General features: G+C 43.4%; 1 protein-coding gene across 1 annotated transcript in view; it reads left to right on the forward strand.

The window, feature by feature from the left end:
- LOC149300094 (dual specificity mitogen-activated protein kinase kinase 5-like) overlaps positions 1 to 15521 on the forward strand; it is a 45876-nt gene extending 30355 nt beyond the window's left edge. Inside the window, exons 16-22 of the mRNA XM_089485546.1 lie at positions 788 to 859; positions 4305 to 4334; positions 10349 to 10375; positions 10754 to 10786; positions 12047 to 12108; positions 13145 to 13190; positions 15417 to 15521. Of these exons, the coding sequence (XP_089341672.1) occupies positions 788 to 859; positions 4305 to 4334; positions 10349 to 10375; positions 10754 to 10786; positions 12047 to 12108; positions 13145 to 13190; positions 15417 to 15521 (375 nt within the window). The remainder of the gene's footprint in view (positions 1 to 787; positions 860 to 4304; positions 4335 to 10348; positions 10376 to 10753; positions 10787 to 12046; positions 12109 to 13144; positions 13191 to 15416) is intronic.
- Positions 15522 to 15740: the final 219 nt, after the last annotated feature.

Below are 15740 nucleotides of genomic sequence, written 5' to 3' on the forward strand. Positions count from 1 at the left end.
TGTGAGAGGGAGTGCGAGGCAGCCAGGTGTGATAAGAGCGACGCGTGAATCCATGCCAAGGGAATTCTTCCATACTAAACTCTCATGACCTTCACACAGCTAATGAATTCAGACCAATAGTTTGTATATATATATATATATATATATAGGGCAAGTCTTGGCCCTATATAAACCTATGATAGACAAATAATATACCGGTATATAATATTTACTTTTAATTTAGCCAGTATGCTCTAGATTGTAAACTCCTTTGAGCAGGGCCCTCCTCACCTGTTGTTTCCGTAAGTCAAATTGTTATGTTAGCTACTTCTTATGTCCTGTCTACCCATTGTACAGCCCTACGGAATATGATGGAGCTATATAAAACAATAAATAATAATTTGCACTGCATGTGCCACTATCAGGCAGTATTTCAACTACGTATTGTAGTGCACCATGTATAGTGTTGGGAATATTTAATCTAATTACATTAAGTATTATTGTTGTTATTATTTATATTAGATTTTGGAGATATATAGTTTCAATGTGTACCTTATAAAAGTTGAAATAGGTGGCAGCCTGTGGCAAGGCCAGTATTATCTAATCAGTTTCCAGTCCTGAAGGTCATCCTACCTATACAAACACCGCATGAACAAATCACCAACACTCAGCATTTTAACAACAGAAAGGTAATAGATACATAGGGAGGACTAATTATACAGATGATGTGATTAGGGTTAATTTAAATATAATATAGATTCTGGTTATGGCATGTGCTTTAAACAGACTAATGGCATCTCTTTTGCAGCCGGAGCGAATCGCGGGAGAGCAGTATGGAATTCACTCTGACGTGTGGAGTTTGGGAATCTCATTCATGGAGGTGAGAAAAATCTCATACCATAAACGCTAATACACAGCAGCAAATGTGTGGATTCATTCTAGAACAGATTGTACCACGTGTTTCCAAAAGTAAACCCAAAACATATATATTTCATATTATATATAATATTATATATATATATATATATATAATATTATATATATATATATACACACTGGGCATGACACCAGAAAAAGGATCTATGGTGAATAAAAGGCTGTATGATACAGTAAATGCATATGTTTACGGGCCAGTACTAGACAGCAGATGGTTTTCATATAGACTGACATTAACCAGTGATGCTTGTCAATCAGTGGGTATTGATTACAAGAGAGCAGTCATGTCAATCATTGTATTCTACCAGTAATATAATGTGAACGTGTGTCAATCAGTGGGTAGTGATTAGTAAATAACTTGCATCAGTCACTAGGTTAGAGGTTAAACAAAGTACCGGAAGAAAGTATATAGTAGGAGAAATGCTGGGACAAGAGGACATAGTCTAGAGAGGACCGGTCTATGACCAAGAGAGCACTGGCTGTCACCCAAACAATCCCCAGTAATTTGAAGCAGGACTAGTTCCCACCAGCGGTGCAAACTGACTGCTCTGCGATGTGCAGGGACTACGTACAGGATTCTCTAATGTTGGAAATGTAACAAAGACATGGTAAGTGTAGGGGGCGATAGAGAAGCTTCTTGCCTGAGGTGCTGTTTGGTCATGGACTGGCCCTGAGTCTTGAACTAGAGGGCCAGATGCTTAGATGTCATGTAACAAATTATTTCTTCACTGTGAGGGTGGTGAATTGAAGCAGCCTTCCAGCAGAAATGGTAGAGGGTAATGCATTACAGGAATTGAAACTTCAATATAAGACAAACCTGAAACCAAGCAAGGTTTGGGGTCTTATAACGGCTAAAGCAATGGGCAGATGTGATGGCTCGAAAGGTTCTTATATCAAATTATGTGTTGGTCTGACTGCCCTGACACTCAAGTGTAAGTATATTGTGATACTAAACGCCGTTTCATGTGAGTATGGCCGAGCTTAGAGGCTAAACAAGGCTGATGACACAAAGATGAGACGGTCAGTCGGCCGGTCATCAGAATCCAGACACGATGCAGGGATTTCACAGTCTAATATAAAAAGGAGAAGGCTGAAACACTATTCCTACAGTCACACAGCGGTGTTTTCTATAAGAGAAGCACCTACTGTACAGCTGCCTTGGAGCCAGGGGCCCCCAGGGGCCGAATGACACTCAATGACTTGGCTGGGTGCAGAATTGAGGGCAATCCAGGACTACAATTAACTAGTAGCACCTCTGGCTGTGAATTAATAGTTGCTTGAAGAATATCTCCCTCCCCCTCCGTCACCAATGCCTGGAACGTGGTGACTGCCTTGCGGAGGGCCATCCATCACTCACTGACCAGAACTTCCATAATTAGTGCATGATATGGGCCTGTGCCCCAGCCAAACTTCGCCGGAGTAACCCTCGCTGATGATTTATCCAGCAGCTGTGCAGGGACGGGGAGCAGGGGGCTGCAAGATGGCTGTGAAGTGTAAGCGAAGGTTCGCTCAGGCCCGGCTGGGACTTTCATGCATCAAACTCAGGCAGCCTAGGCACACGCAGCTTGTGCGAAAGCAGCAAGATAAATAAGGCAATTATAGCAACGGCGTTAGGTACAAAGTGAGTGGGAGCTCAAGTGTGTCCAGCCGGCTGGCCACAGGGCAGCGGGGCTTTTAAACAAGAACTGTACAGTCTGAATGTGCAGTGCACTGCAGACCGAAAATGGACCGGAAAGTAGGAGCGCACATCAGCATGCACACCAATACAATTATACTCCAGTCCTCGAGGGTTGCAAATCTCCCAGCTTAAGTACAGATATCTGTATTAAAGGTTCTCTACATTTCTGGTTTTCAGACAAGGATACATATACTTCCCAGCCAATTTAACGGCCCTTGAGACCTGGCAGTGGACAGCACTGCTGTAATAGCCGAAATGTAGGGGATTCACAGCCCACACACCTACGTGTGCTTTTATGGAGATCTTACCAAACCAGGGTGTGTTTGGGCAGGACTCTTCCTACCACTTTCCACCCATATTTATGGGAAAAGTATGGGATCCCACCTGCGACTGCCCCCGAGAGCACTTACTTACCCGCCCGCTGCGGAAGCAAAGCTGAGCAAATAGCCATTGGATGAACCAAGCCCGGCCTCGGCTTCAGTAAGGTTGTGCTTTGTTCTCTCACCTCCCTGGATTCTCCTCTTCTTTTGTCTCTGGCATGTGCGCTATCCTAACCCCAGTACATCTTTCCGTGTAATCTCAGATCTGTAATATGTGTGCACGTGCACCTCGACATTAGACACCCTATTGACCCTACTTTCTGCCCACCATAAATCAGCTCTTTGCCCATTACAGCTGTAATGTTTTATGTGTTCTGCCTCTTGTCACCTCTGCCCGGTCAGGGCACCGTCCTTTCCATCAGTCTACGTTCCTGGAGCTTGTGATCTTCCATAGAGGTCAGAGTCTATGCACACTGCCAGCTATTAGTGTTATACATTAAACATAGCTCGCTTGCTTCGTTCCAAACCCCAAGACGCTCTCTGTGGTAGCAGTCTGTTCACATCAGATTACGTTCATTTGTAATCCCTTTACTTGCGCTCACGGCCTCATTCCCAGAGTCTGTGGTGGTGGTGGTGCCTCTTTGCCATCATTTACCCCGTTCGCTGATGCAGATTCAGGGTAGAAGTCCGGTCTGCCCTCCCTGTCTGTGAAGGGACTGACGCCCCCGCTTTCTGAAGTCTTTGCTTCCAAATAAAATGTGTTGCATTTTTCTAAATAGAGCTTGACATTATCGGAGGTCCATGATGTCATCACCAAGGCTTACAAAATTAGGCTAAACATTATAGAAGCCTTAATTATGTTTTTTATGATTTTTGTTGTGTGTTTTGAACCACTGACCTATTTCGAAATCCAGATCTGACATCCAGGTCAGCAGCACTATAGCTTCAATGAATCAAGCAAACTCAACACAGCTCCAGATACGACTTCATTTACCGCCTTTCATAGTCACGAAGTAATGGCTTCACGCACCTTGATGATTTCTGGTTGACCCTCCATGAAACATACATGAAGAGTTGAGAGGGCCATAAAGGCCTCATTAAATGTACAGTGGGATATCTGCAGGATGAGTGCGAAGAACATTATTATCTGCTCTCTGCAGGGCTTATTAATTTGGAGCCATAATTGCCAAGGTATTAAAAATCAAGAACAACTAATGTACTTGGTAACCATTTAGGTGATGACGCCAGGGTGTTCAGGGCTGTCCGTTTTTGTTTTTAAAGATATGCGAGTTGCTTTGTGTGTGTATTTAGCAAAAGTATGTTTTGTCACCTGGGATTTTATCAACTTTGGCTTTGGTTGTCTGTGACTTCTCTTTTTTCTTTTTTTCCAGCTGGCACTGGGGAGATTTCCATACCCGCAGGTGAGTTGCTCATATATCCACTGCTTCATTATACTTTACTCAGCGTTCTGGGGCTGGAGGTCTGCGCATGAATGATTTTATTTACATAGTACCAACAGGTGTACTTGCCAATCTATAAACACGACACAGCACAGTAGACAACAGAGGGAACAAAATGTGCGATCAATATTCAGACAGCGGGGGGTTAAATAAGTGCAGGTGATATACATGCCGTAGAAGTGGCAGCCTCTGTCTAAAGAGCTGGCAATTTAATAAGTGTAAGGATTACTGACTCCAGCTGTGTATTGTTGCTATGTCACCTATATGGTGCTCCCCATACTAGCAGCTAACCAGTGAATAGACTGCTGATTAGTTTTTTTGGGCTACCCAGTAAAGTAGGCTTAGTGAATGATTATATTTAATTCAGAAAGGCATCTACGTGACACAGAACCTTGTCATATAATAGATTTAGCGCCTCCATATACACTCACTGGCCACTTTATTAGGTACACCTGTTCAATTGCTCGTTAACACAAATAGCCAATCACGTGGCAGCAACTCAATGCATTTAGGCATGTAGACATGGTCAAGACAACTTGCTGAAGTTCAAACCGAGCGTCAGAATGAGGAAGATTTAAGTAACTTTGAACGTGGCATGGTTGTTGGTGCCAGACGGGCTGGTTTGAGTATTTCAGAAACTGCTGATCTACTGGGACTTTCACGCACAACCATCTCTAAGGTTTACAGAGAATGGTCCGGAAAAGAGAAAATATCCAGCGAGCAGCAGGTGTGTTTACGAAAATGCCTTGTTGATGTCAGAGGAGAATGGGCAGACTGGTTCGAGATGACAGAAAGGCAACAGTAACTCAAATAACCACTCGTTACAACCAAGGTATGCAGAATATCATCTCTGAACGCACAACATGTCGAACCTTGAAGCAGATGAGCTACAGCAGCAGAAGATCACACCGAGTGCCACTCCTGCCAGCTAAGTCCAGGAAACTGAGGCTACAATTCATACAGGCTCACCAAAATTGGACAATGGAAGACTGGAAGAACGTTGCCTGGTCTGATGAGTCTCGATTCCAGCTAGGACATTCAGATGGCAGGGTCAGACTTTGGTGTAAACCACATCAAAGCATGGATCCTGCCTTGTTTCAATGGTTCAGACTGATGGTGGTGGTGTAATAGTGTGGGGGACATTTCCTTGGCACTCTTTGGGCCCCTTAATACCAATTGAACATCGTTTAAATGTGACCATTTGCTGACCATGTCCATCCCTTTATGAACACAGTGTACCCATCTTCCGATGGCTACTTCCAGGAGGATAATGCACCATGTCACAAAGCTCACATCTTCTCAAACTGGTTTCTTGAACATGACAATGAGTTCACTGTACTCCAATGGCCGCCACAGTCACCAGATTTTAATCCAATAGAGCACTTTTGGGATGTGGTGGAATGGGAGATCATGGATGTGCAGCCGAATAAAGGCAGTTCTGAAGGCAAAAAGGGGTCCAACCCGGTACTAGCAAGGTGTACCTAATAAAGTGGCCAGTGAGTGCATACTCTTGTATGGTGGCTTCCGCTGCTGTCCTAATTGTACTTTACTCTTTGGTGGGATGGGGCATCTATATCATAATGCAGGCATATCTGAACAAGGCAGAATCATCTATTTGCATGGGTCTTTTATCTTTCACATGTCTGCAAAGTTTAGAATTCAGTGTCTTTCCTCCCTGCACATGATAAAGAGCAGGATGTCGAGCGCCCAGCCAGGGATCCTGCTCCCTGGGAAAATCCCGAGCTGTCTGTGGGTGACTCTGCCGGCGTCTGGTCCGTGCCCCAGGCTCTGTTGGGTTATTTATAGAGGGGCAGCCAGGGCTCCTCAGGCAGCTATTAACATCCATTATAATGCAAATAAAGGAATCTCAGCTTGGGACCCTGCATTATAAGCAGATACTTCCCATTTACACCGTCTTGATGTCTGTAGACAATGGGCTTCCAGCAAACTAACAGTATTGTCTAAATATGTTGCGGAGAGCAACTTGGGGATATGTGTAGTGTTGCCTTTATTGTGACGATTTCCTTTGCACTGTAGTGGTTTTAAAGCTTCTTTTCATGGTCGTATAATATTTGCAGGCATTTGCACCGTTACCCACACTGTGCTTTGCAGTCTTGCTTAGGGGATATGCTGAGACCCCCTAAACAGGGGGTATGCCGGATACTCCTTTGGCCTAAACAGTAAGATTTGGGATCCAAATTAACAAAAAAACGATTTGGACAACGCAGTGCATGGGCCACAATGTCAATTTATCCTAGTGTTCCGCTGTGCAGAATTAGATTGGGAGCTTTATAAAGCCAGACCTAAGCAGGTTATGTATGGATAGTGCTGTTATTTAAAGAACAAGCAGCGACCGAGAAGTTATTCTAAGGATAAGAAAATCATTTTGGCTCTAGTTCCAGAAGCCAGCCAATAAATGAAAAGAAAATGCCCCCAAGATGATCTGATCAGATACACAAGTGGATATTGCCTGTTACAGTCGAGCTGTCTGTGTTTTCACACCCCATTAATTCATTACTTCTATCCTTTCATCTACAAATTTCATTTTTTTGTTTTTTTTGTTCAATCCCCCATTTCAAAAAAGAATGTGAGCTCCCCCCTCCCTTCCTCCTGCCCCCTGCTGCCGCCTCAGTCTTCTCTGCGCTGTTAATTTTCCAGGCTCCATATGGAGTAACAGAGATTTCACCTGGAGGCTGAATGAGATTCTGCTGCACATCCTCGGGCCAGAGCAGAGAGAACAGGTTCCGATGCCTGAGTGTGCCAGGCGCCCTCAATGGCTGAGCACAAATAAATTGAGTGCATCTGCAAGACTCGTCTAACAATGTATGTTCAGCGGGTCCTGCTTCATTTCGAAATGTTACGCTCGCTCTTCGGGTTGCAGCAGCCAAGCTCCTGGAGATCATCCATGGTGATCTCTCCCATAGGGCTAATTTCACGTCTCTGAGTTTGTAATGGGCATATTGGGTTGTATATAGAAAAATTAGAGGTGACGTTAAAACAAAGCATTTTAACATAAATGGGTCGAATATTCAGTATTGTGGAGTAAACATATGAGCCCCAAGCTCAAGTGACTTTTTTGGTAGAAAACAGACTAGATGAGGTACCTAGTTGGTATCAGGTTTTATGTGTATATACATTTTTTCTTTTCTATTAAAATGTTAGCACTGCAAGGTGTATTCTCTGCAGGACCTTGCTGGAGTGTGGAGTGTTTGCTGGAGAGTCCCTGTTGGAGTTCTCCCACTTTATTATACAGCTTTAAGGGCTTGGTTGGTCCTATATAGGGTCCTGTATGAGTCTGAGGGATTTCCTGAACACTGCTCAGATCTCCTTGCAGGAGAAGGTTGACAGGGCTGGCCCTTCATAAACCATAATGAGTAATCAACTCATAAGTCTACCTGGTAGATACTCGGTAGTAGCACTTGCTGATAATATGGCGGTAATAATAACATTGCGCTCAAGTTTCATTCCTTATTGTGTTCGTTTTGTTGTGTTACAGACACTTGTGTGGTCCTAAATTTTGTAAAGATGATACCATTTATTTGCTAACTGACATATAATGGATTGCAAGCTTTAAGACTATTATTCGTGTGCCAAAAGAAGAGGCCTTGATAGTCTCCAAAGCTTGCAGTCCATTATATGTCAGCCAATAAAGGTATCTTTGCTTTCTCCTATGCGTTCTATACTTGTGAGGACCAAAATCCTATACAAAAGGATTTTAAGATAGCTCCGCTCTGTGTCGGTATCACACTTCTCCAAGCCAGGTTTTGAGCTGGGTTCGAGCCAACACCACTGTCCTAACTATACACATATGGACTTCATTCCACTTTCATTGTGTCTAAGCTCCCACCAGTTTTTTTTTGGTGCTCTTCAAGCCCTCATCAGAGTTCCTTGGGTGCTCTATGATAACCCTGGCAGTGGTTTTGGGGTGTCTCTCCAGGGATAGCCTCTAATAAGAACACAGACTAATTCCAGCCCCATGTTGTGATTAATTTGCATTCTTTGTCAGAAGTTAATGGAGTTTTTTATGACTGCTTCTGAAGAGCTGATCTGCTGTTTATACACTTACCAGCGGAAATCCTCGCCCTCCCCCGCACTGATTGATGGAGATGCTCTCTGTTATTCCAAACGGCTTTTTAAGCTGTTTTTAAGAATTATTTGAATAAAATGCAGGCGTGCATACTATGGTGTGGGGGGTCTGATGAGCAAGATAGAAGAGACATATAACAGAACCCAGTGGGAAGGAGAATGATCAAACCATAAAGAAAGTGTGAGGGAGAACTGGTTATGTAGAGTAGAAAGATATTTGTATGTCTGAAGCTGAGTTATCGTATCGCCTTTCCAGCTCCTTGTAACACTGTAACCCCCTATTGTGGGTTATTCACAAAACGGTGAGTTTGCAAGAGAGCTGCAACATTGACCTGTCCCTGCAAGTAGCAGCCAAGCCTCAGACCAATTGTTGCCTAAGACAGAATTAACGCGTCTAAAGGCATTATTAATTTAACTAAATCAGTGCTATTCCAGAACTTGGATACTGACTGGAGATGTAAGGATATTAAACAGAACCTTAAACAGCCCAAATGGTGCCATGATGTAATAACTGTCCAAATTGTGTCATAATGTAATATCTGTCCAAATGGTGTCATAATGTAATATCTGTCCAAATGGTGTCATAACGTAATATCTGTCCCAATATGATTTTATATAAACCTGTTTCACTAACTTGTACCTTTTCACTTTATAATATTATTTCATATAGGAATGAGAGCAGCTGAAGTATTTAGAAAATGGATGTTTTTTTTAAATAATGAGCCGTGTATGAGTACATAGTAGTGATTCTAGTTATATCTGGGATATCGCGTCTCCTCTGAACTGTGATGTCATATTTTTCTAAGATTCTAAACCCGTTCAGGGCCCTACCCGCCTTTTCTTTCCATAAATTGTTATATGAGGGACTACATGCTCTGTTCACCCGTTCTACAGCCCTGCAGAACATGATGGCGCTATATCGATCAAAGAATTGTATTCCAGTCCTCGAGTATCACAAACACGCCGGGGCTTCACTTAGCACAATGTTTAGTGATGCACAATGTTAACTATTTATTTACGTACAAGTGTGACACGATTACAGCACTAGGGTTTGGGATCCATATTTTTCTTCTCTACGGCTCTGCAGTCTGGCCGCCATTTTTCATGACCTATAAAAAATATTGCCGGCATCACTGGATCCTCGACCTTCTATATCCCCTTTAGATACCTGCTGCGGAAAGTCGTCCTCTGACCAGTAATTCATACCCGCAGCAATCCAAGCTTGGCCCTTCACACCACATCCTTGTCCCATTTACAAACATATAATTAAAGTTTGTGTCTCCGAGCCAGAAATTAGGCAGGGGTGACACACCAGGCCAGCCCTGGCAAGCGTCCAGAAATTCTAATTTCTGACGATGATTTAATTTCAATTTTAAATAAATCGTTTTTTAATTTAAAAAGAGCGACTTTCCTCACATTAGCGATGATTGCCACATTAAGCTCTGCGCTCACGATGGAGCCACATAAAACATTATTTATACACAGAGCGGAAACAGCTCTGCCTCCGAAATGGATTATAGTTTTTTTTTTTGTTTTTGTTTTTTTTCCTTTTTTTTTTTTCTCTCCCTCTTCTAATATAACCTGGAGGATACTAAAAAGTGTTTGTGGTAAATTAGCATTCTGCCGACTTTCACCCATAAATGAGAGAAGAGCCATTAACACTTGTGTATTTTCATTATGTAAATTGTGTTAACACATGCCCACAAATTGCCACCAGCAAGATAATCATTTTCTCCCAGTGATCATAATGGGTCCTAGTGAGATGTTTTGATTATGACATGCTAATTACATATTGCCTTTTTTCCCCTCTGCTCTTGTATTTATTTTTTTCCTCTCTTTTTTTTATTATTATTTATTATTTTACGTGCCCCCCCCCCATTCCGTTACAGATTCAGAAGAACCACGGATCTTTAATGGTGAGTATTATGATTTCCAGCAAGTGTTGGGGGGGGGGGGGATGCAAAAGCCAAGATGGTTTATGGGGAGGGGGCTTGAAAAAAAATCACTTTTCTCTTTTTCCTGATGGCTGATTCTTCCTGCATGCTCCACTGCCTTGTTTTAAACTTTGCAAATTGCATTTTGAAGAAAAAGCAAACATTTAACTGCCTGTATTAGATTAGGTACCATTAGAAATAATAGCAATGCTCCAACATCAATGTTTTTATAAGAGCTCTCTGCTGTTGATTAATCTTGCTATTTTTATTGCATTAATGGTGTTTTTTTCTGTCTCTTATGACTCTACTGTAGAGATATTGCATATAGGTTAATACTTGTCTCCCTCTCCCTCTCCGCAGCCGCTCCAGATATTGCAATGCATTGTTGATGAGGTGAGTCTCAGACTTATGTGCTTTCGCTCCTAAAGTCATTGCTAATGGGGTGGAAAGCTTATATTTTGTTTCCTAATGAAGCACAATGGACGACACCCTCTGAGAGAGTTCATTGGCAAGGCTTGGAGCTGTTTAACGTGGCTTGGCCTCTGCGCTCCCCAGCCCCCTCCTCTGCCGGGGCCCTCCTGCTGGCTTATCCTAGCAGCCCTAACTGGCCCTATGGACAGGACTGAAAAATATTTGCCGGGGGCTCAGTCCTGCCTGTTGGGCTTTTGTAGAGAAGGGCAGCTGCATATTGGGGTGCTCCGAGTATTCTTCGCGCAAATGGTATAAGGGTGATTTAAAGGGACAATGTGTGCGCAGCAGGGAAGAGCGATTTATGTATATGGGGAATGACGATGGGGAGCTGCTGCTATGAATGTGAGTATATACAGGGTAGTCCGCTGCGCGTATGTGTGCAGAGCATAGAGTGAAAAGAATGGAGTATGACGAGCTTCTTTGCAGGAGTGAGCACTCGCATGGAGCCGCAGAGATGGGCCGGATACGTGCAAGGTTGTTCAGCTTGGGAATTTCATGTTCACCAGTTTGCCACTGGAAGTGCTGTGCCCATTTACTGCTATGTGTCTATGGTAACCTCTGCTCAATGCTCACAGACCTGTTGATGACACAGTTGGTCTTTGCTTCACGAGCGGCCAACGTTGGGGAGGGGAGAGGGTCCAGAGCCGGTGCAGTTTCTTATCCCAGCATCCTACGTAGTGCGCAGCGTACACCGGGCTTAGTTTACTAAACAGTGCTGCGCCGTCCTGGCAGTGCTGTGCGTCTGCGACACAACATCATTTGGCTTTTTTTAATGTGTTTATCCCACTTCGTCATCGCATCGGATGAACCGTGTGCTGCTAATGTGGGAAACAGAAATGTTAATAAGGGCTCCCACTAATTGTTCCTCATGTAATTACAGCTTTTCTGATAATTGGGCCACTGCAATCATCTGTATATTTAGTAATCAGTTAGCAGCGTGACGCTGCCCCTGCGACTGGTTAATGCTTGCCGCTGCGCAGCGTTTGGAAGGTGTGTTTAATCCACACGCACGCAGGAGTGGCATTTAACCCTTTGAGTGCTAGGGGGGGGAGTACATTGCAGAGCATGATTTAATGTGTCGCTGTGATTGTTGGTCTCTGTCCTGTGTTTCTCGTTGTATTCCCTATGTTTCATTGGCCCCACAAAATAACGATCTGTGTGTCTTTTGCCTTCCTGTGCCAGGACTCTCCGGTTCTTCCAGTGGGGGAATTCTCAGAGCCTTTTGTTCACTTTATCACACAGTGGTAAGAGACCCGCGTGCGGATATAAGGTTCTGACTTATCTGTTCATTCATTCTTCATCAATACCATTTTACTTCTTCTAATCAATGGCTCTGCATATATTAATACGTTGACAAACGTTTTATTATATGATCGGTGTGATTTGAGCTGCCAGTCACAGGGCGCTGTCTGTTTGAAGGCCTAATCTGACATTTCACAATAGCTTCTCCCCCGGGGAACACTGCCCTATTAAACATCATGAACTGAATTCCCAGCCATATCGGTGGCAATGGACCAGTCTCCTACTTACTGTGTTACTGTTCATTGCATGTGTGTGTGCGGCGTCCTATAATTCCCTCTGTGAAGCCATCAAAACAATGCCTAACCCTTCCTCGGACGCATAGAACATCCTGCAGCTCATCGCGCAAATGTGTCTACTACATGCCAATAACTCCTGCTAGTCTGAATGTAGATTCTCCTTATTCATTTGTTTCTGGTTGCCTATATAATTTCTCGTAATGGCACGTCTCTTATTGGATATGTGCTCGCATGTGATATATTTAGCTGTAAAAATATTTTCTTTGTATAGTCTAATCACAGAATTGCTTTATATAAACCCCCTACTGCTCAATGTCCCCTTTTGCTCCTTGTAGCTGCTCCATATAACCCCCTTTGCTCCGTGTGATACAAACCTTACTTTTGATCATTTGCTTCATGAAATTGCCCCGTAATAGCCTCTACATAGTGTAACATAGCTTCTGGATGCGGGAAAAAAGCACGCTTAAGTTATTGAAAGACCACGGACGTTTATTTATTGGCCTGTAATTGATGTACCTGAAAAATTACATCCTTGGGTTTTTTTTGGAAAAGAAGCTTAAATTAAACATTTTGTTCTCAAACAACATGTTTATATATATTTTTTTCTTTCTAATATTTTTATGTGTAGCTTGCGTTGTTGAGGAATGTATAAGCACTCACAGACATGGGCGATTCGTACTGTATCTTATTTACATCACCTCCAAATACCTGGATAATGATTTTTTTCTCTTTGCCCCAACAGTATGAGGAAACTGCCAAAGGAGAGACCAGCACCTGAGGAGTTAATGGTAATACTCCATACGATGAGCTGAGTTTTGCATTAGGCAATTGCCTTTTAAAGTATTGGGGGGTGAATGGGTGTGGCTAACTGCTAGCTCCTCCCAGAGCCCCCATATAGTATATTACCCCTTTTTTCTATTTTGATGGGGGCATTTGTGCTGAGCTGAGCCTGGGGTGGATACAGATTATAATGGGACATATACGTTAACTGAAGTGATTTAGGTACCTGTAAATGCCGACACTTTTCCCAGTTTGTATAGCGTGGAGCCACACAGCCCATTGTGTCATTTCACTTAGCGGCTCTCTCCTGTTTACTCCATCGTACCTCGCTCCCCGCTGGGGACAGACACATTATAAAGGACCTTTTAGCACCTTTTGTTCTGCTCTCCCCTGTGACAGGTGGGCTCAGCTGTGACAATAGTTCTGGCCTCCAAATCACTCCTCTCCCGCTCCACTATGCAGAATGAACAGGGGGGACTGCACTCGGGAGGGGGAATAATTGCAGAATCGTGTATTGCACATATCTAAGAAAACCCAGTGCCTAGCATTTGTCTGTGTGCTCGCTAAGAGGTAGATAGACTAGTGATCTTATTACCTGGTTACAGCAAAATAATCTGAAATTATATAGATATAGCTGTGTATGATAGCTGTGAGACAAATTATTATCTGCTGTAAACAGTCTGAAATAGGGAATCGGGGTATTCTCCACCCGTATGAACACTACCTGCACAAGGGTACCTGAGTGAGTGCTAGCGGTGTTGGGGAGGGGAACCGTAGCTGTAGGGCGAATCTGGATGACTTAGCGGTGTGGGTGAGCGCTAGCTGCGCAGGGTTTACAGGGGAACGCTGACTGCAATTCTCACCCGGGCGAGCTCTAGTGCCACAGGGGGTGAGGATGAGCACTAACTATAGGTAATATGGGTAACAATTAGCCACGTAGGGAGCCACGCAGGGGGTATCTAGTAATGTAGGGGGTGAGAGCTGATTGCACATTGTATTTGAGTGAATGCTAACAGAATTGGGGAGAATACTAGCTCCAGGGGGTATCTGGGTGAATGCTTCTGGTGTAGGGGTGAGCACTGGCTGCATGGGGTATCTGGGGTGAAGCCTCGCTGTGTGGGTGCATGAGAATGTTAATGAACTCTAGCGGCATTGGGGGAGAGTACCAGCTGTTCAGGGTATATGGGTGGGTATCAGGTGTGCTGCTTATTTTGTGGAGTATCCAGGTAAATTATTGATGTTCCTGTTGAAGTTTAAGGGGATTCCCAGTGTTCAGGCGAGTAACCGATACCAGTAAAAATCCAGGATAATACTAGTTGTTGGAATGTGTGGGTGCAAACTGTCAAACAGATGGCTGGACGTGTGCAGAGTGTATGGAAACATCACTAGATCCACCTTGCTAAATGCACTCAGAATTATGCGACCTTTCAGTCAAGTCATTGTCACGATCTGCAGAAATCTTTATATGTAAACTGTGTATTTTAAGAATCCTGCTCCCCCTTCACCTAATGAGGTTATGACCACCCGCTTATTATAATTGCTTCCAACTCCTTTTAATTTTCAAGCTTATTAATCATAAGAAGAGTTATTTAAAATTGCATAAATTAATCTTAGATTAAAAGACCATCAAGGCCTAGAAACAATTAAGAATATGCAGGGAGTCCCAGGGGCAGCACGGTGCGTGATTGTAGCAGTCAGGTGGGCATGGCTAAGAAGACTGCCGGATGATTAATGCCTGAAACATTTCAACGAGACTTTAGAAATGTCACTCGCTGACCCTATAACTGTCTCACCTGCTCTATATGGGAAGCAGTTACTGATCCTCAGCATAACTACACACAAGCTCACGGACCTTCTGGCATGCACAGGTCACGTAGTGGTAAATAAGAAACATCTTAACTAATGTTCAGATTCTAGAAGTGAGGCTTGAGTCCATAGCCAGCAGAACCTCACAATAAAAATACTACCTTTTTTTTTTTCACCTATCCTAAAAACCTTTGCAAGCTGCTCAACTTACAGATCTCGAAACATTTGTGTGTGCACCTGTAGACCAATTTTGTCTTTGCCACCAAGAGTTTTCTTAGGAGTTCATGTAGCCATCATGGAAATCATGGCGATGGTTTTTGTGTCATTTGAAACATTAGCTGTAACTTTTGTATGCGTGCACCACACTTTACTATATATAGGGGTGAGAATTTGCCACAAAATTACTTTCTTATCTATTTCTCCTACAGGGCCACCCATTCATTGTCCAGTTTAATGATGGGAACACAGAAGCTGTGTCCATGTGGGTCTGCCGGGTGTTGGAGGAACGGAGAGCACAAGGTGGGCAGGAATGAGATGTCGCATCACCAAACACGCTTGCTATAGCAACACGGGTTTTGTCATTTCCAAGTACAGAGCAAAACGTGCTTTTTGCACAGTGACATCTCAGTTAATAGAAGCTTGATTTGCATTTTCCACCTACAAAGATGTTTCTCACCAAGAGTCCAATCTGAAGATCATGAGACCTGTGGGACGGGTCGAACTGTTACAAAGTGAGTGCATTTGAAAAATCA

Source organism: Sceloporus occidentalis, unplaced genomic scaffold (assembly GCF_023333645.1).
Source record: "Sceloporus occidentalis isolate IW3139 unplaced genomic scaffold, rSceOcc1.0.p SCAF_26, whole genome shotgun sequence".
NCBI lineage: Eukaryota > Metazoa > Chordata > Lepidosauria > Squamata > Phrynosomatidae > Sceloporus > Sceloporus occidentalis.